The sequence below is a fragment of the Giraffa tippelskirchi genome, chromosome 4 (genome assembly GCF_054371585.1).
Source record: "Giraffa tippelskirchi isolate mGirTip1 chromosome 4, T2T-mGirTip1v1.2.pri, whole genome shotgun sequence".
In the NCBI taxonomy this organism is placed as follows: domain Eukaryota; kingdom Metazoa; phylum Chordata; class Mammalia; order Artiodactyla; family Giraffidae; genus Giraffa; species Giraffa tippelskirchi.
This window is the reverse complement of record NC_137278.1, coordinates 94,884,590-94,907,584: the sequence shown is the minus strand read 5'-3', so window position 1 is coordinate 94,907,584 and position 22,995 is coordinate 94,884,590. Positions and strand designations below refer to the sequence as shown.

General features: G+C 45.1%; 1 protein-coding gene across 50 annotated transcripts in view; it reads left to right on the top strand.

The window, feature by feature from the left end:
- Window positions 1-22,995, top strand: part of MAP4K4 (mitogen-activated protein kinase kinase kinase kinase 4) — a 151,394-nt gene that overhangs the window by 64,074 nt on the left and 64,325 nt on the right. For all 50 annotated transcript variants that reach the window (XM_081596886.1, XM_081596912.1, XM_081596913.1 and 47 more), the window contains exon 3: window positions 10,260-10,316. In XM_081596886.1, the coding sequence (XP_081453012.1) occupies window positions 10,260-10,316 (57 nt within the window). The remainder of the gene's footprint in view (window positions 1-10,259; window positions 10,317-22,995) is intronic.

Here is a 22,995-nt window from a genome sequence, read left to right as displayed (position 1 = left end):
ACCACATGCCAGGGCCATAGACACAGCAGCGGAAGTGGTTCGAGTTCAGAAACCAGGTTATTCTTGTATTGAGAAGTCATTCAGTAGGACACAAAGCTGATTTTATATAAATACTGGAAATACATCCAGGCTCAAGGGCCGTGTTATTTTGGAGTCAGCGTCTTGAAGGACTGAGAAAAAGCAAGGAACAATTTGAAAACCTTAATTGAAGGTTGGGCTGGTGATGACTGGGAAGGTCTGTGGGCGGAGCAGGAGCCCAGAATGGAGCAGAGTCCCTTGCATCACTTAACCTCTTGCCTTTTGACTTGTGTCTGAAACTTCTAACCTTTTATTCTAAGCCAATGACACGAGCTCAGTTTGAGTGCTTTAATGATGCTTAAAAGTATTATTTCAATATTGAAATTACTCTGTGGGTGTAATTCTAAACATTGAGTGTATTGTGAAGTCACAGGGGAGAAATGTAGGAAAACATCTTGAAGGGGTGGGGGTCGCAGTGGGAGAAGGAAGAAGTGGACACAGAATTCCATCTCTTCTTTTGTTCTAAGCGGTCAGCTACTGTACTGAGCAAGCAGTGTGTGCATGCTAAGTCGCTTCAGTCATGTGTGACTCTTTGCGACTTCATGGACTGTAGCCCACCAGGCTCCTCTGTCCATGGGATTCTCCAGGCAAGAATACTGGAGTGGGTAGCCATTTCCTCCTCCAGGGGATCTTCCTGACCCAGAGATTGAACCCTCGTCTCTTACATCTCCTGCATTGGCAGGTGGGTTCTTTACGAAGAAAAGAGACAATATTCCCTAATTTGAAATAGGGGACTATGGGTTACCCTACATTTTGGCCGAGGAAAGGTTGACGAGAGAGGTGTTCACACTAAGAATTATAGATAAACATGGGTCATTACTCTTGGAGCAATTGAAGTAAAAGAACTTGACTTAAAGTAAGAAAACATATCAGTATCTGATTAGATATATGTATTTGATATACATATATATCAAGTGCTATTCATTTGACATCATTTTGCTGACAAAAGTCCATCTAGTCAAAGCTATGGTTTTTCCAGTAGTCAGGTGTGGATGTGAGAGTTGGACCATGAAGAGAGCTTAGTGCTGAAGGACTCTGGAGAGTCCCCTGGACTGCAGGGAGATCAAATCAGTCAATCCTAAAGGAAATCAACCCTGAATATTCACTGGGAGGACTGATGCTGAAGCTCCAGTACTTTGGCCACCTGATGCGAAGAGCTGACTCATTGGAAGAGACCCTGATGCTGGGAAAGATTGAGGGAAAGAGGAGAAGGGGATGACAGAGGATAAGATGGTTGGATGGCATCACTGAATCAATGGACGACATGAGTTTGAGCAAACTCTGGGAGATAGTGAAGAACAGGGAAGCCTGGCATGCTGCAGTCCATGGGGTCACAAAGAGTCAGACACGACTTAACAACTGAACAACAACAAACATCTTCATATGTGAAATAAAGCAACTAATGAAAAAATAGTTTTTTCTTTTCTCCTTTAGAAATATTAACAGACATCTTAATCGTAAAAATATTGATAGTACAGAAAAGTAGAGAAAGAGGAACTTATTATTTCTAGTATCTTCAGACAGTCAGCAAATAGGAAAATAATATATCTTATATGCAGCTCTTCCTGTGAGAGCCTGTCAGTAGGGAGTGTGTGTTTTATGGGTCATGCGTGTCTCCTTTGGTGCGTTTCCTTTTATCCACTGCAGAATCACGTCACCTTCAGGAGGACAGTATTTGAATTTATCTTGTCCGAGTCCTGTGATGGATGTTAGGTGTAGGTTTCCCGAGTTTTGACTGCTCACCTGTGGAATATGGTGCCTTTTCTGTTAGCGACTGAGGTAGAAGGTAACTTCATACAGAGATTGGCCCCTAGTAAAGGGTTTGGAGTTTTGCGTGTGTGTTTATCCTGTGCTGTTAAATCCTTTGTTATTTTAAAGTTGTTCAGTCTGAAGTCAGTTGGGTATTTCTGGTGAGCTGAGGAAAAGGCAACTCAGCCCAAGTGTATAGTAAATGTTGGGACTTCCCAGGTGGCTCAGTGGTGAAGAATCTGCCTTCTGATGCAGCAGACAAGCCTTCGATCCCTGGGTCGGGAAGATATCCTGGAGAAGGAACGGCAAAACCCACTCCAGGATTCTTGCAGGAAAATCCCATGGACAGAGGGGCCTGGAGGGGCTACAGCCCATGGAGTCGCAGAGTCGGACATGACTGAGCAACTCAGCATGTGAACTGTTAGTTGTGCACTGGCATGTGGAATCTTGTTCCCTAATCAGGGATAGAACCCAGCCCTCTGTATTGGGAGCATGGAGTCTTAGCCACTGCACCACCAGGGAGGTCCCAGACACCAGACATTTTTATAGAGCAGCCGCCCTCTCTTCCCACCTGACCCACTGCTCGGACACAGAGACACGCAGGCACACATGCACAGACTCACACACACAGATATGCATGTACACACACGCACACACATATATGTACACATGTGCGTGTGCATGTACACACACAGAGAGACTCTCTCTCTCTCAGGGCATCACTCCTCACCTCCTAGGACACTTGTCTCCTCTCTCTGGCCCTTTCACTCTGTGCACATCCAGGCTGTCTCCACTTGGCAACTGAAGGAAGTGTTTGCTTCAGCGATAGCTCAGGTAACTAGAACTTAGCTTGCTGTCTGGCCAGCCCTCACCCCATGTCTGTTCTAGAACTCAGCTGAAAGTGACTGAACAGGCCTGCAGAGCCCAGATGACTGGGCCCTTTCTTTGCTGAAGTTTTCCTGCCTGATGTAATATTCCCTGTGGCTGTCACTTAATTGCAAGGACAGGATAGTAATTGATGTTCATAATGATTTCCCTGAGCCATTAAGAAAAGCATCTTTAATGTACTCAGGATTTCAGGCTTTAGGAAGATTTCCATCCAGATCAGTCTCTTAAAAGAAAAAGATGTGGTGCATAGATTATTTCACTACCTGCCAGCTCAGCTGTGCAATGAGCCTCTCATTCGTTGCCCTCTCATTCATTGCGGGTGGGCGCTGGGTCTCACCGTGCTGTTGGTTTTGGCTGTTTTTAGTTTTTGTAGAAGTCAGAAGTCTGCACATTCTCTGCTATTGAGGCATACATTTCTTTAAAGAGAGCATTGTTCTCCTTGCGGCACTTCCAATCTAAGTCGAGCAGAATTCTGTTGTTCAGTCGCTAAGTCGTGTCTGACTCTTTGCAACCCCATGGACTGCAGCATGCCAGGCTCCTCTGTCACACCTCCACTATCTCCCGGAGCTTGTTCAGATTCATGTCCTTTGAGTCAGTGCTGCTACCTAACCGTCTCATCCTGTGTCACCCCCTTCTCCTCCTGCCCTTAACCTTTCCCAGCATCAGGGTTTTTTTTTCCAGTGGGTCAGGTATTTGCATCAGGTGGCCAGAGTATTGGAGCTTCAGCATCAGTCTTAGTCCTTCCAGTGAATATTCAGGGTTGATTTCCTTTAGGATCCCTATAGAATTTAGAATTCTCTATGGAGGTCTTTTAAATTTTCAAGGAATAGAAGCTCAGTTTTCTTATTAAATCACAATTCTTAACCACATGACACTTAACATTTTCCTATGTTTTCTCAGTCTTCCTGGTCATCTACAGCCCTGAATGTGGAACAGAGGGAGATTAGATGGACAGATCTTGATTACAATAGATGGTAGTTACAAAGTCACAGTGCCTACCTCACTGTGGATCTGGGCTTCGGAGGACTGTGATGAGAAAGTGGGTGCAGTAAATCTTGTCGCCCTTACCTGCTCTGGTGTCAGGAGGTGTTCAGGCGTCTGAGCTCCTTCCCGAAGGGCCCTGAGCTGTCTCTCTCCCAAGTTAATTACCTGGTGCCTTATCTCAGGTGGCTTGGGGATGCTGTTTGGGTAATATGCCCTCTTCCTTTATTGCATTTTGTTTGTTTTTTTGTAGATACTTACTGGAAAAGAGCACTCATAAGTGGAGTGTGGTTTGGGGGTTTTCAGTGCAGAACCACCCAGGCTAGTCTTGGCTTGGGGGTGGATGGACATGAAGCCTTAGGAAGTGGTCAGTGCATCGCTGGGCGCTGAGCTCTTGCCATCACGTGGTCAGCTAGGTTTCACATTTGCCCTTTAAAGTATGGGCATGTAAGGGGGAATTATCCTTAGAATTAAAACATTTTTTAAAGACCTTTTTTTAAGAGCAGTTTTAGGTTCACAGCAAAATTGAGAGGAAGGTACAGATATACCTGTTTTCACACATACATATCCCTTCCCGATTACCAGCACTCCCCTCCCACTGGTGTATAGCTGTTAAAACTGATGAACCTGCGTTGACACATTGTAATCACTTGCTTTACGCTACGGTTCACTCCCGGTGTTGTACAGTCTGTGAGTTTGGACAGATATGTGGTGACATGAGTCTGTCATTATAGTATCACGCAGAGGGTTTTCACTGCCCTAGAAACTCTCTGTGCTCTACCGGGTCTGTCTCCCTTTTGCAGCTGGAATCTTAGAAGTGAGACATCTGGGGAGGGAACTGACAGGCCAGGCTGAGCCCCTGGATGGTCTCCTGTTTGCACTGTGGGTTGACTTTCTCATCTGTTCATCACCCGTTTTGATGAACTAGGCTTGCCTGTCCTTTGAGCTTCTGGGCCTTTCAGAACATAGTTCTGTTTCTGTGATAAACATAATCAACATTTGTTAGAGCTCGTTTGTTACAGATCTGATCTTCCCATATCAAAACCCCAGCTAAGACAATGAGTGTGTATCTTTTTTTTTTTAGATTCTTTTTTTTTTTAATAAATTTATTTATTTTAGTTGGGGGCTAATTACTGTACAATATTGTAGTGCTTTTGCCATACATTGACATGAATCAGCCATGGGTTTACATGTGTTCCCCATCCTGAACCCCCCTCCCACCTCCCTCCCCATCCCATCCCTCTGGGTCATCCCATTGCCCCAGTCCTGAGCATTTGTCTCATGCATTGAACCTGGAATGGTGTTCTGTTTCACATATGATAATATACATGTTTCAATGCTATTCTCTCAGAACGTCCCACCCTCACCTTCTCCCTCAGAGTCCATAAAATTGTTCTATGCATCTGTGTCTCTTATTCTGTCTCGCATATAGGGTTATCGTTACCATCTTTCAAATTCCATATATATGCATTAGTATACTGTATTGGTGTTTTTCTTTCTGGCTTACTTCACTCTGTATAATGGGCTCCAGTTTCATCCATCTCAATAGAACTGATTCAAATGTATTCTTTTTAATGGCCGAGTAATATTCCATTGTGTATATGTACCACAGCTTCCTTATCCATTCGTCTGCTGATGGACATCTAGGTTGCTTCCATGTCCTGGCTATTGTAAACAGTGCTGCGATGAACATTGGGGTACACACGTCTCTTTCAATTCTTGTTTCCTCAGTGTGTATGCCCAGCAGTGGGATTGCTGGGTCATATGGCACTTCTATTCCCAGTTTCTTAAGGAATCTCCACACTGTTCTCCATAGTGGCTGTACTAGTTTGCATTCCCACCAACAGTGTAAGAGGGTTCCCTTTTCTCCACACCCTCTCCAGCATTTATTGCTTGTAGACTTTTGGATAGCAGCCATTCTGACTGGTGTGAAATGGTACCTCATTGTGGTTTTGATTTGCATTTCTCTAATAATGAGTGATGTTGAGCATCTTTTCATGTGTTTGTTAGCCATCTGTATGTCTTCTTTGGAGAAATGTCTGTTTAGTTCTTTGGCCCATTTTTTGATTGGGTCATTTATTTTTCTGGAATTCAGCTGCAGGAGTTGCTTGTATATTTTTGAGATTAATTGTTTGTTGCTTCGTTTGCTATTATTTTCTCCCATTCTGAAGGCTGTCTTTTTACCTTGCTTATAGTTTCCTTTGTTGTGCAAAAGCTTTTAATTTTAATTAGGTCCCATTTGTTTATTTTTGCTTTTATTTCCAATATTCTGGGAGGTGGGTCATGGAGGATCCTGCTGTAATTTATGTCGGAGAGTGTTTTGCCTATGTTTTCCTCTAGGAGTTTTATAGTTTCTGGTCTTACGCTTAGATCTTTAATCCATTTTGAGTTTATTTTTGTGTATGGTGTTAGGACGTGTTCTAGTTTCATTCTTTTACATGTGGTTGACCAGTTTTCCCAGCACCACTTGTTAAAGAGATTGTCTTTTCTCCGTTGTATATTCTTGCCTCCTTTGTCGAAGATAAGGTGTCCATAGGTGCGTGGATTTATCTCTGGGCTTTCTATTTTGTTCCATTGATCTATATTTCTATTTTTTTGCCAATACCATACTGTCTTGATGACTGTGGCTTTGTAGTAGAGCTTGAAGTCAGGCAGGTTGATTCCTCCAGTTCCATTCTTCTTTCTCAAGATTGCTTTGGCTATTCGAGGTTTCTTTTATTTCCATACAAATTGTGAGATGATTTGTTCTAGTTCTGTGAAAAATACCGTTGGTAGCTTGATAGGGATTGCATTGAATCTATAGATTGCTTTGGGTAGTATACTCATTTTCACTATATTAATTCTTCCAATCCACAAATGTGTATCTTTATGGTAATAAATACCAGAAAGGATATGAGAACTTGGGCTTTTTCATGCAAGCGTGGAGAAGCGATTTTCAAAATTCAGAATGCGTAAGAATCGCTAGTCATGAATTCCTGCACCTCTCTTAGAGGATTCTTGTGTTTGGGTCTGAATCTTTGGGTTCTCTCCTCGCCCTTGGTCTGGTGACACTTGCGCATGTGTTCCTTTCTGGGATTTGGTGAGGATGGTCTGCAGCTCATATCTCAAGGGGACCCCTCCTGCCCGCTGAAATCTTCAGGCTCACTAGGCAGTCCTCGCGGTCTCCACAGGGGTCTCCACCACTGGCCCCACAGTGTTTCCCATCTGACTGCACCTTTAAAGGTGCTTCGTGTCACCCAGGGTGACCCAGAGCCCTTCGCTTCACCCTGTCCTGTTTGCTAAGTGTTTCTGCTACAGACTGCAGTGTTTCTCTGTCACTACATAATGCTCCTTGTGGACTGTTTTGCAGCCCTCTCAGCACCAGCCACTGCCACCTCCCCCCTCACTTCCCCACCACCTCCCTGCACAGGGGTGGTGGGCTGTCCCCTCAGTGTGCAGCTCATGTTCTGGCCACTTGTTAAGAGCAGGCCGCCGCCCTCTGCTTGCTTAGGTTGGTGTTGATGGGCTTTTCATGCTCTAGTCGTGTCTGACTCCTTTGTCAGCCTGTAGCCCACCAGGCTCTTCTATCCATGGGATTCTCTAGGCAAGAATACTGGAGTGGGTTGCCAGTTCCCCCTCCAGGGGATCTTCTCAACCCAGGGATTGAACTCAGGTCTCCTGCATTGCAGGCAGATTCTTTACCGTCTGAGCCACTAGGGAAGCCTGATGATGGGCTTTGCTCTTAAGCAAATAGAAGGTCAGTTTCAGGCAGTTAATCTGAAAGTTGTCTCAAATTAAACTCAACAGAAAGCAAAAACATTCTGATCTCCAATATTTTTTGAAAGAAAATTTGTGAGATAAAAGAAGGAACCAACAAGAACACATTAGTTTCCAAAATCTGTGAGTGAGGGGCTTGAAGTTTGCTCACACTCGCCTTCACATTCCAGAGAGGGTTCCTGTGGAGTGTTCTTTCATCATCTTTTCCTGATTTCTCATGGGAGAGAAGAGGCCCGGGATTGAAAGCCAGCTTTTATTTTTGGCTTGTGCGTTGCCAGTTATGTGGAAGCAACTACACTGCAGGAAGGTGTTCCCCGGTGGCTCAGTGGGTGAAGAATCAACCTACAGTGCAGGAGACCCGGGTTCGATCCCTGGGTCAGGAAGATCCCTGGAGAATGAAGGGCATGGCGACCCACTCCAGTATTCTTGCCTGGAGAATCCCATGGACAGAGAAGCTTGGTGGGCTACAGTCCATGGGGTCCCAAAGAGTCGGACACGACTGACCAGCTGAGCACACCCTTGCAGGAAGAATAACAGGCTTGAGGGCCACCCTGGTGAGGAGGAGCTGATCTTGGTGTCCCTTACATGGAAAGGCCTGGAGAGTTATCTGTCCTCTTAAGTTCTCCTCTTTCTTCTTGGATTCTCAGAGATTATGACTTGGCTCCAGGATTGTGTGGCCACGGTCCTGGTCACCTGGCTGCTGAGTGTCTGCTGGTGACTTCACCCTCTGTCACTGGAGTGGCAGACAAGGTCCAGCTACACTTGGTCACCAGGGCTGCCCTTGACCCTGTGCACAGGGCTGCTTTTTCCCGTGGCACCCCCATGACGCGGGCCGCACTGCCACTGCCGACGGAGGAGGCGGTCTCTGTGGGCACGGCCGTGGTGCCCATGCCGGGCGCTCTGTCCTGCAACCAGAGAGGGTCACTGGCTCTGTGTCTCACAGCTGTGGGCACCACGCTCCGGAGGGGCTGAGCTTTCAGAGTCCGGGACCCTCGGGTGAGAGTCAAAGGTGGATACATCACCAGACGCTGAATGGTGTATGGACAGGTAGTAAACCATGGCCATTAAGCCCAGTTTCCTGACACACTGTCAGGGTCCACCGTCTACCTCCAAGGGGGTGACAGCCCCTCAGGTCACATCGCATGCAGTGTGGGGCTGGGATGGTGGGCCACCCAGCTGTGTCCCCTGGTGGCTCAGATGATAAAGAACCTGCCTGCAATGCAGGACACCCAGGGTCAATCCCTGGGTCGGGAGAATCCCTGGAGAAGTAAATGGCAACCCTCTCCAGTATTCTTGCCTGGGAAATCCCATGGACAGAGGAGCCTGGCAGGCTAGAGTCCATGGGGTCGCAAAGAGTCGGACATGACTGAGCGACTAACACAAACAGCTGTGGCAGCCTGTTCCTTGTGCTGTGCTGGATGCAGGAGGATGTGATGGGAGCATGAGGCTGGTGGCTCAATGGGCACTCAGAGACTGGCAGTGGAATTGGGTGACAAGGCTGGAAGCAGGGCTCCTGGGACTGGCCCATGTGGAGTGCTCTTCCCTCCCCACCCCATGCCACTGCAGAGGTGGGGCTTCTACAGACGTCTGACAGTGGCTCAGGTTGCGGGTGAGATGCGGGGTCTGCAGGAGGGGGAGGTTGGAAGGAGGCTCCGGGCCTGTGGGCTCCGTGTGTCTGGCTATCCTGCGTCCAGGCTGTCCCCAGCCCTGCTCAGAGAGGGACTGCTCGTCCCCATCCTGCCGTGATCGCAGAGAGCTGAGACTCAGTAATGTCATTTTCATGGAGTTGTTTTGTCCAAGTTGGAGTTTGAGTCCCTGCCCAAGCTTTCCAGAATAAATGGAGAGCTTCCCCTCTCAGGTTTCAAGTTCTAAAGTTCATAACTCTTTCCATCACGAGGCCATAGTGAGGCAGCCTCTTGGAAACTCGGGGGACGTGCCTTCTGTTTTACATTTGCGGCAGAAGGACCGTTTTCTGCAAAGCCCTTGAGGAGAGGGCGCTCATGGCGTCAGGGCAGTGCATTGTTGCTGGCTGGGGAGATTCTCGCAGAGCGCTGCCAAGAGGAATGCAGAGGAGAACCAATGGCGAGGAAGCTCCTCATCAGGGGAGGGGATGGGAGAGCAGCATCCAGCTTGTCTGAGATGCTCATGATACACATGAGTAACAAATGTGTATGTCCTGGGCCAGGAATTATGACACAGCTGTAAGGCAGTGCTCTCGCTGCATCCCATCTCTGCATGCACCCCCCCCCTTTCATTCTGAGCAACCATGCTGCAGCCTCCCTGCATTGGGACCACAGGAAAGTGGGAAGACTCAGTAAACTCTTGGAAAATCAAGTGCTATTGGGGGTGCATCGGCAGAAGATGACTGTTATCCATTTTTGATGGTAAATAATATAATATCTGGGCTTCCCAGGTGGCAATATGATATCTAGACTTTTTTGGTTATTTACTTCATGTGGAATGTTGTGAAGAAAAGACTGATCAACCTGAGGTATGGAAGAAAAGGTTTAAGATGTTCTGATTGAGAGGTAATGATATATAAATGAAACCCAGGAAAGAAGGAGGGAATTGATTTTTTATCAAAACTTGTTTGTTATGCTGCTTGTTTGGTTCTTTCACTGTGGTTCACGAAGTCTTACAAACCAATAGAACCATATGGTTCTGTTGGGAGCGCCTCGGACTCTGTCATCATCAGTTTTGGGGGAAAAAGCTCAGAAAAGGTGATTTGTCGAAACTTCAGCTCTTCTGTTCTCATCATGGTGCAGAGCGTTTGTGCCAATTATCTTTCTTTTTTTTCTGTTTTTCAGGGTCGACATGTTAAAACAGGTCAGCTGGCAGCCATCAAAGTTATGGATGTTACCGAGGTAAGGTTGGGTCACAGATGTTTTCAAAGAAATCCTTAGATAAAAAACAAGGATCCTCCCATCCCTCTTCAGCCTCCCCCTATTGAAGAGGAGTTGTTCTGTTTGGAGAGTCGATCTTGAGCAAATTACCCTCATGTGACACTGTGGGTTCAGAAGGCTCAGCAGACGAGCTGGCTTAAGTTATTGCAGATGGGTCCCAAGTAACTAAGAATCAGTAGCATTTTCTTAAGGGAAAAAAAAAAAGCACGTCGGAATGATGTCATCCTTGGCAGCATAATGGACCATAATTGGAAACATCTTCTCTAATGGAAAAGATTTGAGAAGTCATCACAGAGGTCATATGAGTAGGGAGATTGAAGGGGCGGGTGGGGAAGAGGTTCTCTGGGGTATTGGGCCACATTTGGGCCATTCCTTTTATTTTTGACGTGGGGGAAAGAAAACAGATCCAGCCAAGTTCCCAGAGGTTTGCAAACAGAAACATCTGCTAGAATGCTGAGCAGATTGTTGGCAAAATTTAGTAGCAAAAAATAGTTCTCAAAATGGCCACATGAGGATTTTACTGTGTAGCTTTGGATGGGAATGAGGAGAAGTGAACTCCAATGAAAGGTAAGTGTGTATCTGCCCATGTGTGCCCGTGTGTGATCGTGTGCACATAGGCATGAGTCCACATTCAATTTAAAAAAGTAACCACGGGGTATAATGAACCAAATCCATCTTCTTTTAAATTTTCATATGAAACTTTATCCTCTCGTGATTGCTTTTAACTTGCTTAATTATGAATAGGGGCTTCTCTGGTGGCTCAGATGGTAAAGAGTCTGCCTGCAATGCAGATGCAGGAGACCCGGGTTCGTTCTCTAAGTTAGGAAGGAGAAGGGAATGGCAGCCCACTCCAGTATTCTTGCCTGGAGAATTCCACAGACAGAGAAGCCTGGAGGTCTTTAGTCCATGCGGTTGCAAAGAGTCAGACACGACTGAGCGACGTTCAGAGAGAGAGAGAATTATGAGTGAGGTTTACATCATAGATCACAGATTCTAGAGTGAGCTAACCAGAAACCATGGGGATTTGGGATGTCTAAATTAAGCTGTAGTCTCCCCAAGTGTGGGACCCGTTGAGGGAGAAGATAGCTAAACTGGCCCCAGGTGTGCAGTTGATCACCTGGAAGGTCTCCTTCTCTCTTGTCTTCTCCCCTCCGTCTCTAGTAACGCTCATTGCCAGCATGTGGATTGCTTAAGTGAGAATGAGAAAATGTCATCTCTGGACCAACCACCAGGCAACTGGGAGAACTTTATATAAGTATTTGAAGATGTGATATTTGATGCAGTGACTGCTCTCTTCTCTCTCTAATTTTTTTGGCTGCACCTTGCAGCACTTGGGATCTTAGTTCCCCAACCAGGGATCGAACCCATGACCCTTGCATTGGAAGTGCAGAGTCTTAACCTCTGAACAGCCCAGGAAATCCCACTGTCAATTTTTTTTATAATAAAAAAGTACCATTGTTTGGCTGGCCAGAACATTCTTGTAACCTCATAGGTGATTTCTGTTGTGTTCTAGTGATCTCATTGGATTCTTTTCCAGTTAAATGTTAATTTTAAGATCACAGAGTGGTGAAGGAGCTGCAGATTCTGACTTCCTGTGATTGAAATGGCACAGCGGGTTACTGATGATGTGCCCCCTGAACAGACCAGTGGGGCCCCTTCCCTCCAGGCTATTCATGCTGCCTGGTGGTGCATCTCCAACCTCTGACATTTACCAGTGCCCTTCCTGACTTGGTTATGGGCAGACTCTGGGTACCATTTTAAACATCATCTCTGGAAATTCTATGAGGCATCTGCCAACTCCCCTGAGAGTTGAGGTTCTTCTTTGGCTTCAGCCCACGCTGCCCTGGCTGGCATCTCCAGGAGCATTGTAGTGAACTTGTCTGCTCTGTGGACAGCCTCTTCCTCCCTGCAGTGCACACTGTACATTGTTTCTGTGCAATGAGCAGTTGTTGTTGTTGATCTGTTTGTTTTAAAGTGTAAAATACAGGAAAGTAAAAGGTACAGTAAATGCCCCTTCTTCCCCCATTTAGCAGTCATCATCGTTGGTGCCCTTGTGCATCTCCTCACCAGCATCTCTCTGAGCATGGCTCTAAAACACGGACCTGTGTGTGTACCAAACACTTGGGGTGAGTTGCATGCGAAAGGTAGGGCCTTCCCAGGTGGTGCTAGTGGTAAGGAACCCGCCTGCCAATGCAGGAGATGCAAGAGACATGGGTTCAGTCCCTGGGTCAGGAAGATCTCCTGGAGGAGGGCATGGCAACCCACTCCAGTATTCTTGCCTGGGAAATCCCATGGGCAAAGGAGACTGGCGGGCTACAGTCCATAGGGTTGCAAAGAGTCAGACACGACTGAAGCCACTTAGCATAGCACAGCACATAAAAAAGGTATTTCCTTGCCTGAAAAAATCAGGCAGCATTGGACAAATGCATTTTCAAGACTCCTTTAATAATAATTACGCAAAACCCATGTATTCAGGTGAAATGAAAACCAGATGGTGAGTCTTTAGAACAGACAAAAGCCCAATCAGCTGTTTACCGTGTTGGCCTCTCAGTCACGTTTCTCGTGTGCTGTGTTCATGCAGTGACCTCTCTCCAGAGTGACCTCTGGCCTGTGAGCAAGTATGATGGGTGGAGAGCTGGTGCAGTCGGCGTCCTGGGGAACATGTCCCCCAAACCTTCCCTTCCAAGGGCCTGCCTCTCTGCCCTTTTTGCCAAGCTTTGGCAGCAGGAGGGAGGATTTGCAGCTGGTATTTCTGCTTTCAGCTCCAGTAGGAGGGGCTGTGGGAGAGGGTTCTGTGGTCGAGACCAGGATCCTTCCTGATTTCTGAGTCTACTCTGTCTCATCTCGGGAGCAAAAAGGTTGTGGATTCTGATCCTTAGGAAGAATCCCAGACTGGTCCTGCCTGTCAAGCCTGTTCCTTGAGTGACATTGAGAGGCAGTTGTTAGGCTCCTGGTTGCTGCTCAGGCTCTCTAAGGGCCAGAGGAGCAGCAGGTGTGGGGAGGGGGTTGGCGGGGGTGGTTCTGTCCCCAGCTGTCAGCTGTCCTCAGCCCTGAATGAACCACTCCGGGCTGGCTGGCTGAGTCTGCTCCACCTGCTTCACTTGCTTGTGTGACCCTGGAAAACAGAGCAGATCGAGCGTTCCCATTTTGCCCTGGTGCTTTCTGGGAGGCCAAGGGGTCTGGGAGGGAGCCCTCTGTTTGCTGGAGATGCACACACATCTTTATGTATCTTCTCTAGCTCGAACTCTTTTTTTTTTTTTTTTTAAGAATCACTTTTATTTAGGATTTGAAAGAGTTCTTTTTAAAGAAAGCATGTCATGTATCTGATTGGTGGTAGAGAGGTTTTGAAGGGCATGTTCAAACAGGACAAGACCAGGCCGTGAGATCTACAATGCATAACTTTTGTGATAATTACAGATTCATAAGAATTTGCAGAAAAATGTTCAAGGAGGTCCCACGTATCTTGCACCCAGTTTTCCCCAAGGGTAACATCTTGCGTAACTGTAGTACAGTGTCACAACTAAAGTCCTGCCATAGAACTGACCTGGACTCCGGTGTTAGATTATAGCATGTGTGTCTGCCTGTATGTCTTAGATCCAAGGTGAGCCATGGGGTTTCGGCACTGATCCAGTCCACAGAGCTTATTCGGAATTCCCCATTGTGACAGGTGTGTGTGTGTGTGGTGTGATAAATTTTGAGGGTTACTTGAATTGGTTGTTTGGATTCTTGATAGCCCCTTCATTTCAATCCTTTTGTCTTTATACATGTCAATTTTTTATACCTTTTGTTTAGTGGGAAATCATTGCCCTTTAAAACCCCACGTGCCATGCTAAGTCACGTGTGGAATCTTAGCTCCCTGTGCTGTGTGCTTAGTCGCTCAGGCGTCTCCGACTCCGTGTGACCCCATGGACTGTAGCCCGCCCGGCTACAGAACACTGGAGTGGGCTTCCATGCCTTCCTCCAGGGGATCTTCCCTACCCAGGGATCGAGCCTGCATCTCCTGTATTGGCAGGAGAGTTCTTTACCACTAGCGCCACCTGGGAAGCTCCCTTAAAACCCTACTATTTAAGCACAAATGATTATGTTTACAAAGTATTTACAATTTTAGTTGTCTTCTTTCATATTTTAAAATACATCAGCTCTCTGGTTACAATCCTAAAGGCGGCAGCAAGAAAAGTCTGAGCCCTGGGAGGCTCACTGCAGCCTCCACTCCCCACCCCCCACCCCCCACCCTCCAGTCACTGCCCGGCCTCAGTCCTTGTGTCTTAATGTCACACTCGCGTTATTCCTATTACACACAAGAGCCTGATAGTTTGTTTCTTGCAGTTGAGGTACCTCTTGTTTTATTTAACACTCTGGAAGGTAAACAAACAAAATAATTATCTAGATCAGTAATTCTCAACTTGGGGTCCCTAAGTTCTTCAGGATTTGTTTCTAAGAAGTGAAATTTATGTTTTTATTTAAATAATATGCAACCAACTCTTTATTATGAAAATGTTCATAATTACAGCACTGTTCAGAAAAAGAACACTCTCTACCCTTTGCTGAATTCAGCAGCTTTTGGCATTTCATTTGTGTGTGTGGTATGTCTGTATTGTGATACCAAGATGCGACGCTTGTAAATACTTGAGCACACTTCTCTTAAAGTACAGCCATGATCAAAATACCACTTGAGAGGATGAATCATTTCAGGTTGTCACCTAATGTGGTCTATTTCAAATATACTCAGTTATGCCAAGGACGTTTTTATAACCATTTTTTTCCAATAACAGTCCAGTGGAGGTTTGTGCATTACATTTGGTTATCTTATCTCTCTTTTTCAAATATCTTTTTAAAAAATGAAGTATAGTTAACTCACAATGTTGTATTAATTTCAGGTGTACAGTAACGTGGTTAAGTTATACATACATACATATTCTTTTTCAGATTCTTTTCCATTATAGGTTATTATAGAATACTGAGTATAGTTCCCTGTGCTATACAGTAAGTCTTTGTTGTTTAGCTGTTTTATGTATTGTAGTATGTTTAGGTCACTCCCCACCATCTACTTTATCATCCCCCTCAGTCTTCTTTGGTAACTATTTGTTTTCTGTGTCTCTGAGTCTGTTTTGTAAATAAGTTCATTTGTATCATTTTTTAAAAAAAGATTTTGCCTATGAGTCATATGATACTTGTCTTTCTCTGTCTGACTTATTTCACTTTGTATGATAATCTCTAGGTCCATCCATGTTGCTGGCAATGGTATTATTTCATTCTTTTTTATGGTCAAGTAATATTCCAATGTGTGTGTGTGTGTGTGTATCCATTGGTAGATGAATGGATAAAGAAGATATGGTGTTTACACACACACACGAACACTGGTTAGCTTATCTCTTAAGTCACTTTTAATCTAGATCAGTTCTTCTAAACTGTCCCTGTCCCTCCTACTTTTTTTTTTTTTTTTTTTTGAGAAATTGACTTTTGGAAGAACCCAGCCAATTGTTTGGTAAAGTAGCCCCATTGTGGATTTCTGATAGTTTCCTCATGTTGTGCTTTAACTTGTTCCTCTTCCTATCTTTCCTATAAACTGGAATTAGATCAAGGCTTGATTAGATGCAGAGTAAGTGTTTTTGGTGAGAACACATTGGTGGTATGGGATCTTCCTGTGGCGTGACCTCAGCGGGCACGTGCATCCGATTGTCCCAGTGTTAGTGAAGCCCTTTTGATGGAAGAGGTGACTGCAGAGTTCCCCATGCTGTTGGCTACAGTCCATGGAAGTAATCTACAGGTAGATACTGTGTTAATAGTTATGACAGCAAAGTGTTGATTTTCAGATTCTATCTTCCAGGCTTCTTAGCATGCATCAGTCTGTAAAGATGAGTTTTCTTTCTTACCTACCCCCACCCTTTCTTGTCTTCTTTCTTCTAGATATTGCTATGGACATAGGCAGTTTTATTAATATTTCTTCAATGTGTACCCATTAGTTACAGCTGCCATGATTATTATCTAATGAACCTATGCCATATCTAGCCAGGGGAGCTCTTTAAAGACTGCCCTCTGCAGCCCCTTGACATGGCCCCATTAGTTTTTGAATATTTCCTTGTCTTTTGGGACAAGTAGGTATTTGAGGCTCATAGTCCAGAATGCGAATCCCTTCGTCTGAGGAGCCTTGGTTCCTTTCAGTGGGAAATGCACTCAGAAACAAGGATCTGTACGCTGAGTGAGCGTACTGCTGCAGAGGCTTTCTGCTCCTCTCCGTGTGTCCCATTGTGTCTGCTCTCAGGTGTGTTCGACTCTGAGACCTTGTGGACTGTAGCCTGCCCAGCTCCTCTGTCCATGGGATTCTCCAGGCAGGAGTACTGGTGTGGGCTGCCATTCCCTTCTCCAAGGGATTTTCTTGACCCAGGGATCTAACATGGTTCTCCTGCATTGTAGGCGGATTCCTTCCCGTCTGAGCCACCAGGAAAGCCCTTTTTGCTTCTAGACCTTCTCAGTAGATAGAGATTGGGAATATATTTTTCAGAATCATTTTTTCTTTAATTTCTAAAATCTTGTGTATTTTATATTTTTCTTTTTGCCTCGACTGAAAACTCTTAGTTCCTAATAAAATACTACATTTACTTATTTAATTTATCCTCCAGTAAACATAGATCCGCTGGAGAAGAGAATGGCAACCTACTTCAGTATTCTTGCCTAGAGACTTCCACAGACAGAGGAGCCTGGTTTCCTGTCTGTGGGGTCACAAAGAGTTGGACATGATGAGGGACTTTCACTTTCAGTAAACATAAAATCATTTCAGAATTACAACACCGATGTTACCACCTATCAGTGAACACAGAGTAGAGTTTTATTTGAAGCTGTTTTTGTCCTTAGGCTTTTATCTGTCAAGGATTTGCAGAGTGCTATATTCAGAAGTTACTAGGAATACTCATCTCCTTGTGGGGTTTATCAGTTGGATGTGTAGCTGCTAGCTTCACTTTCTATTTTAATTCATTCATAGGGTTTCCTTTTTCTCCTGATTTAATTTTCGAATGTGTGAATCATTTACATGGTTTGCAAGTCAAAACTATATAAAAAGGCGTATATTTCAAAAAGCAGTTTTAGAAAGCTTAGGCCAGCTTGTCTGGATGGTGAACCACATTATGCCCAAATACTGCTGTGCAATTCCGTGCCCTTATGTGTGTGTAATAATTGTTTTGGGCACAGGAGGTCTATCGTCTTGTGATGATGTGGAGAAAACAGAGGTAAACAGTATGTAGTGCTTTATGTCGAAGAGAGTTGAAATGGTGCCCTGTCTGGGGCGGGGGGTGTCTCCCTGCCGCTCATCACCTCGCCCAGTCCAGTCTTCTGGCCAGAGTGGTCCCATGGTCCCGTGGTCCTTCCTTCACCATGCCTTCCTGGCGTCAGATGGGGTTAAAGTGGTGTATTCTCTCCCAGCAGCACACCTGGAAATTTGTTAGAAACGCAGTGTCTCAGGCTCTACCCCAGACTCTTGCAGCGGAAGTGCTGGATTGGGGCCCAGCAGTCAGGGTTTTAACAAGCCCTCCAGGGAATTCGAGGCACCCTCAAGTTCAAAAACCCTTAGGAGAAAAGAGACCCTCTCAGACCTGCAAATGAAGGATTCCAGCTCGGAGACACTGACCTTCATGCTCAGGAGCACATGGCTAGTTAGGTGGCAGGGACTAGAGCCCAGATCTCTTGATTCTCAACTTATGGAACCTTTAAAAGTATTAACAATTTCCGACGCTGGCTTCTCAGTAGGCTGTTGGGAGAGCTGATATGATCCTGACCTTAAAGGATGGGTGGATATAGAGTGTAGATTCAGCCAGAGCAGACTTTTTTTCAGTCCTGACGATCCGAGTGTTGGTGATGAGACACTTGGAGGTTGGGAGGATACTGAGCCCAGTGGTCGCTGGGGTGCAGGGTGCTGGTTGGCAGGATTTGGTGGGTGCCCTCTCTCCTTTTGGCACCATGCTCCTACAGTGAGAGCATGGGAGAGTTAAAGCTGTGTAAAGCCTAGCCACTAACCCAGGTGCCCCAGAAGAAGTGGCCTGATGGTCAGCCACATAAGTCGAATCTGGGGAACAGGACTGTGAGCATCGTCTTGAGCCAGTTCCATGGAGGAGACGACAAATTCTTGCTCCTGGGGCAGTCACACTCTGGCAGGAGGGAGCACACGCTCATTCCAGAGACCAAGCAAGGCCCTGTGAGGCCTCCTAGCTTTCCCAGTTTGCAGCTGGAGGTGAGTACGGTGTGATGAACGTGTGAGAACAGAAGGGAGGTGGGGAGAGAGTGCTGTGGACTGTGACTTGTTGTTCCATTCTGCTGTTGTTTGGAAGACACTTAGGTACTGTAGCCTTATAGCTTGGTCCTGGTTCCTTCTTCCCATCCACGTGCAACTCCCATAGGCCATCCCCATTGTCAGGGAAGCGGTCAGTGCATCAGAGTCAGCTCTTAGCTTCACACAGCTCTGTGCACACTCCTCCAAATATTCTTTTTTTCCCCTTAACTTCTGGTTTTTACTTGCCTTAACAAACCACCTTCTTTCTCTCAGCTTGTTGTTCATTCGCTGAGTCGTGCCCAAGTCTTTGAGACCTTTGCAGCACACCAGGCTTCCCCGGCCTTCACCATCTCTTGGAGTTTGCTCAGAATCATGTCCATTGAGTTGATGTTGCCATCCAACCATCTCATCCTCTGTTGCCCTCTTCTCCTCTTGCCCTCAGTCTTTCCCAGCTTCAGGGTCTTTTCCAATAAGTCATCTCTTCGCATCAGGTGGCCAAAGTGTTGGAGCTTCAGCATCAGTCCTCCCAGTGAATATTCAAGGTTGATTTCCTTTAGGATTGTCTGGTTGATCTCCTTGCAGTCCAGGGGACTCTCCAGAGTCTTCTCCAATACCACAGGTTCGAAAGCATCATCCTTCAGCGCTGAGCCTTCTTTATGGTCCAGCTCTCACATCCATACATGACTACTGGAAAAATCATAGCTTTGACTGTACAGACCTTTGTTGGGAAAGTGATACCTCTGTTTTTTTAATACCCTGTCTAGGTTTGTCATAGCTCCTGAGAGAGAAACTGATGTGCCAAGTTTGTGGGATGCTGAATTTCCTTATCTGGCATTTTCTTATCCTCGGTAACTTCTAACTTAATTTAAATGATTTTGATATTAGATTTCAGCTTCCTAATTTGTATTGTCTCCCTCAGCCTTCTGTAGATGAAGGTCACAAGTTGTACCTCTTCATTGTTGTTATTATTTTAATAATGGTATAAGGCAAGTCCTTGAAGAAAATCTCTGAAAGTTAATTAGAGATTGATTAAGCTTTGTTTTTTTTTAATTAAAAAATATGAGAGTAACTTTGAGAACCACTTAGTCCCACTGTGTTACCAACAGATGATGCCCTCGTTTTCACAATCACCTCCCTGAGAAGACTCATAAGATTTTTCTTTCTGATCACACTAATGGAAACTATAGTCTGCACATATTTGTTCGTGTACTGTGTGTGTATCCTGGTGCTTTATACATAAAAGTGGTAGATTTCTCCGTCCACCTCTTGGAACCACTTTTCATCCCCTTGGAGGGCAATTGGAATGCTCAGATGCCCAGTCGTATCTAACTCTTTGTGACCCCATGGACTGTAGGCTCCTATGTCTGGGATTCTCCAGGCAAGAATACTGGAGTGGGCTGCCATTTCCTTCTCCAAGGAATCTTCCCAACCCAGGGATCAAACCCACATCTCTTGTGGCTCCTTCATTGGCCAGCTACACCACCTGGGAAGCCTTAGAGGGTGATGTCACCCCCATTGTGGACACCTGGTGTAGAGTAAATAAGCATGGGCCTTTCACAAAAGAACTAGAGGGTGCTTTGTACTATTTCTGATACTTTTTTTTTTTTAAGTTCTACTAGAATTAAAAAGATGCTAGACTTCATCTTCAGTGATAAAGTGTAGAGTGGATGAAGGGAACTGATGTTTGTTAAGAACTTGTACCAGCCGCTGGGTGTGCCAGGCTCAGCTGGAACGTGGATGCCCTCCTCCCCTGCATCTAATGGAGGAAGAAAGGCTGGGACCACAAGAATAGATGGACTGTGAGTAAGTGTAGTTGGTTTGTAGTGTTGTGTTAATTTCTGGTTTATAGCCACGTGACTTAGTTATGCATATATATATTCATCCTATACCTTAATAGTTTGCATCTGCTAATCCCAGCCGTCTAGTCCATCCCTCCCCTAGACTTACTCTTCCTCCTTCTGAGTGCCATTATCCTCCTTTCCCTGAAAATAAATACGAGGTTAACTTAGGGTTAAGGCCAAACTGCTCAACAAATAGGTCCCTGAGGATGTGTTTTAAGGACTTCCCAGGTGGCTCAGAGTTAAAGAACCTGCCTGCCAATGCAGAAGATGCAGGTTCAGTCCCTGGGTCAGGGAGATCCCCTGAAGAAGGAAATGGCACCCCGCTCGAGTATTCTTGCTGGAGAATCCCATGGACAGAGGAGCCTGGGGGGCTACAGTCCATGGGATCACAAAAGAGTTGGACATGACTGAGCCACTAAAAAACAACAAAAACCAGCAAATATGTTTTAAAGGTAACAGAGTTGGACACGACTGAGTGACTTCACTACTACTACTACTACTACTGGTGAGGATGTAAATAAAGGTGAGACTTTTGTAAAGGATTTGTTGTTTGTTTGTTTGTGTGCAGGGATAGAATTTGTTTTTATCTGTGATTGATTTACTTTAAGAATGTAACTAAGGATTTACAAAATACGAAAATTCTTGTGTACTGTTCTTGTCTATTTCATAAGTAAATAAGTAGAGGAAGATTAAGACTAGATGAACTGTATACCTCAGATCTTTCATGTTTGTCACGTTGACTTTATATACGGATGACAACACTTGACGATTAGGAAGGTGATTGACTTGCCTGGAGTTCCATAGCTCCTTGCCAGAGTAGCACCCTGATCTTTACATTGTACTCTGATATCCCGTAGTTCACTCTGAAAGTATAGCTCTGTGTCCTGTACTTGGGGTCAGCCTGGCGCCAGATAACCAGTGGCGATACCCAGTAAGTTTTGTAGGCATTCAAATCTTTGAGTTGAACAGGATGTTTTGTTTTCAGTGGGCACTTGGAGAAACACATAATAGATACATAGTATTGGTTCTTGAGCACTGAAGAATTAATGCTTTCAAACTGTGGTGCTGGAGAAGAGTCTTGAGAGTCCCTTGGACAGTAAGGAGATAAACCAGTCAATCCTAAAGGAAATCAACCCTGAATATTCATTGGAAGGACAGATGGTAAATGTCTTAATACTTTGGCCACCTGATGCGAAGAGCCAACTCATTGGAAAAGACTGTGATGCTGGGAAAGATTGAGGGCAAGAGGAGAAGGGGGCGGAAGAGGATGAGATGGTTAGATAACATCACTGACTCAGTGGACATGGGTTTGGGCAAACTCTGGGAGATAGTGAAGGACAGGGAAGCCTGATGTGCTGCAGCCCATGGGGTCGCAAAGAGTCGGACATGACGAAGCAACTGAACAGCAACAGCAATTGATTTCATTGTCCAAGGAAATTCTAGTACTATTTTGTTGTAGTAGAATACTCTTAGGGGTATGGCCACGTTTTACGGTTCTCATATTTTTGTAATAAAAAATATTAAAAGCAACCATAGGTATTATACATTAATCATAAATAAATAATAGTAAGACCTGCCCTTCACACTTGAATTTCATCCCTCTAGGAAAGAAAATAAAGGAGTCTCTTAAAATTATTAGTGGTTAGAAAGAGTGAGTACATTTCTGGCTTTTGTTTTTAGAATGGTCACCGAACTAATAAAATTGATTTATTTACTTTTCTCCTTTTTCCTGTGAACAGAAATGTGAGGCCCATAAATATTTTTCAAAGTGAATTTATACTTTATGAGCCTCATCGAAAGTCAACCGCGTTTATTTAATAGTCGTGTCCTGGCTTTTACTCTAAGACAGCGTTAATGTCCTTTGGCAGACTAGAGCCTAGAGTTAAATTTAATAAAGCTCTAGTTTCCTCATCTGTAAAATGGAATAATAATTCCTACTTCACAGGCTTTCATCAGAATTAAAATGACATAATAGATGTACAGTGGCCAGCATATAAATTTTACATATAAATGGTGGTTTCTTTGTTCCCTTCTCCTCATTAAAGTTCATAAAATAACATCACTCATTGCTTTTGCTGAAAACCTTCTGACACACCCACCTGCCCTCCTGAGCAGCTGCTCTCTGACCTCTGCAGGTGGCCTGCGTCCTCAGCATCCTTATCCATCTGCCTCCTGCCTCAGGAGGCATCTTTGTCCCCTGGTGTAGTCACACGATCTGGTCCTTGGCGACCACTTCGGTCCTGCCTGTGAGTTCTCTCCTCGTACTGTTTTAATGGCTACCTGGGGAGCAGTTTCTTCATGTTCGTTCCATGCTTAATGTTATTCTGTCCTGAGCTATAAACACTGTGGGAAGCTGACTGTTTTAGGGTTCTCATCGCCTTTCCAGGCCTAGGACGGAGTCTTTCACATGGGTGGTGTCACTTCTATTTTGCTGCAATGTCCTGCAACTTTAAAGGGGAATTTCCAAAAGCATTTTGAGTTTTGGCAAATATATATATATATATATTCCCTTTTATAACAATAGAGACAGTGCTTATTT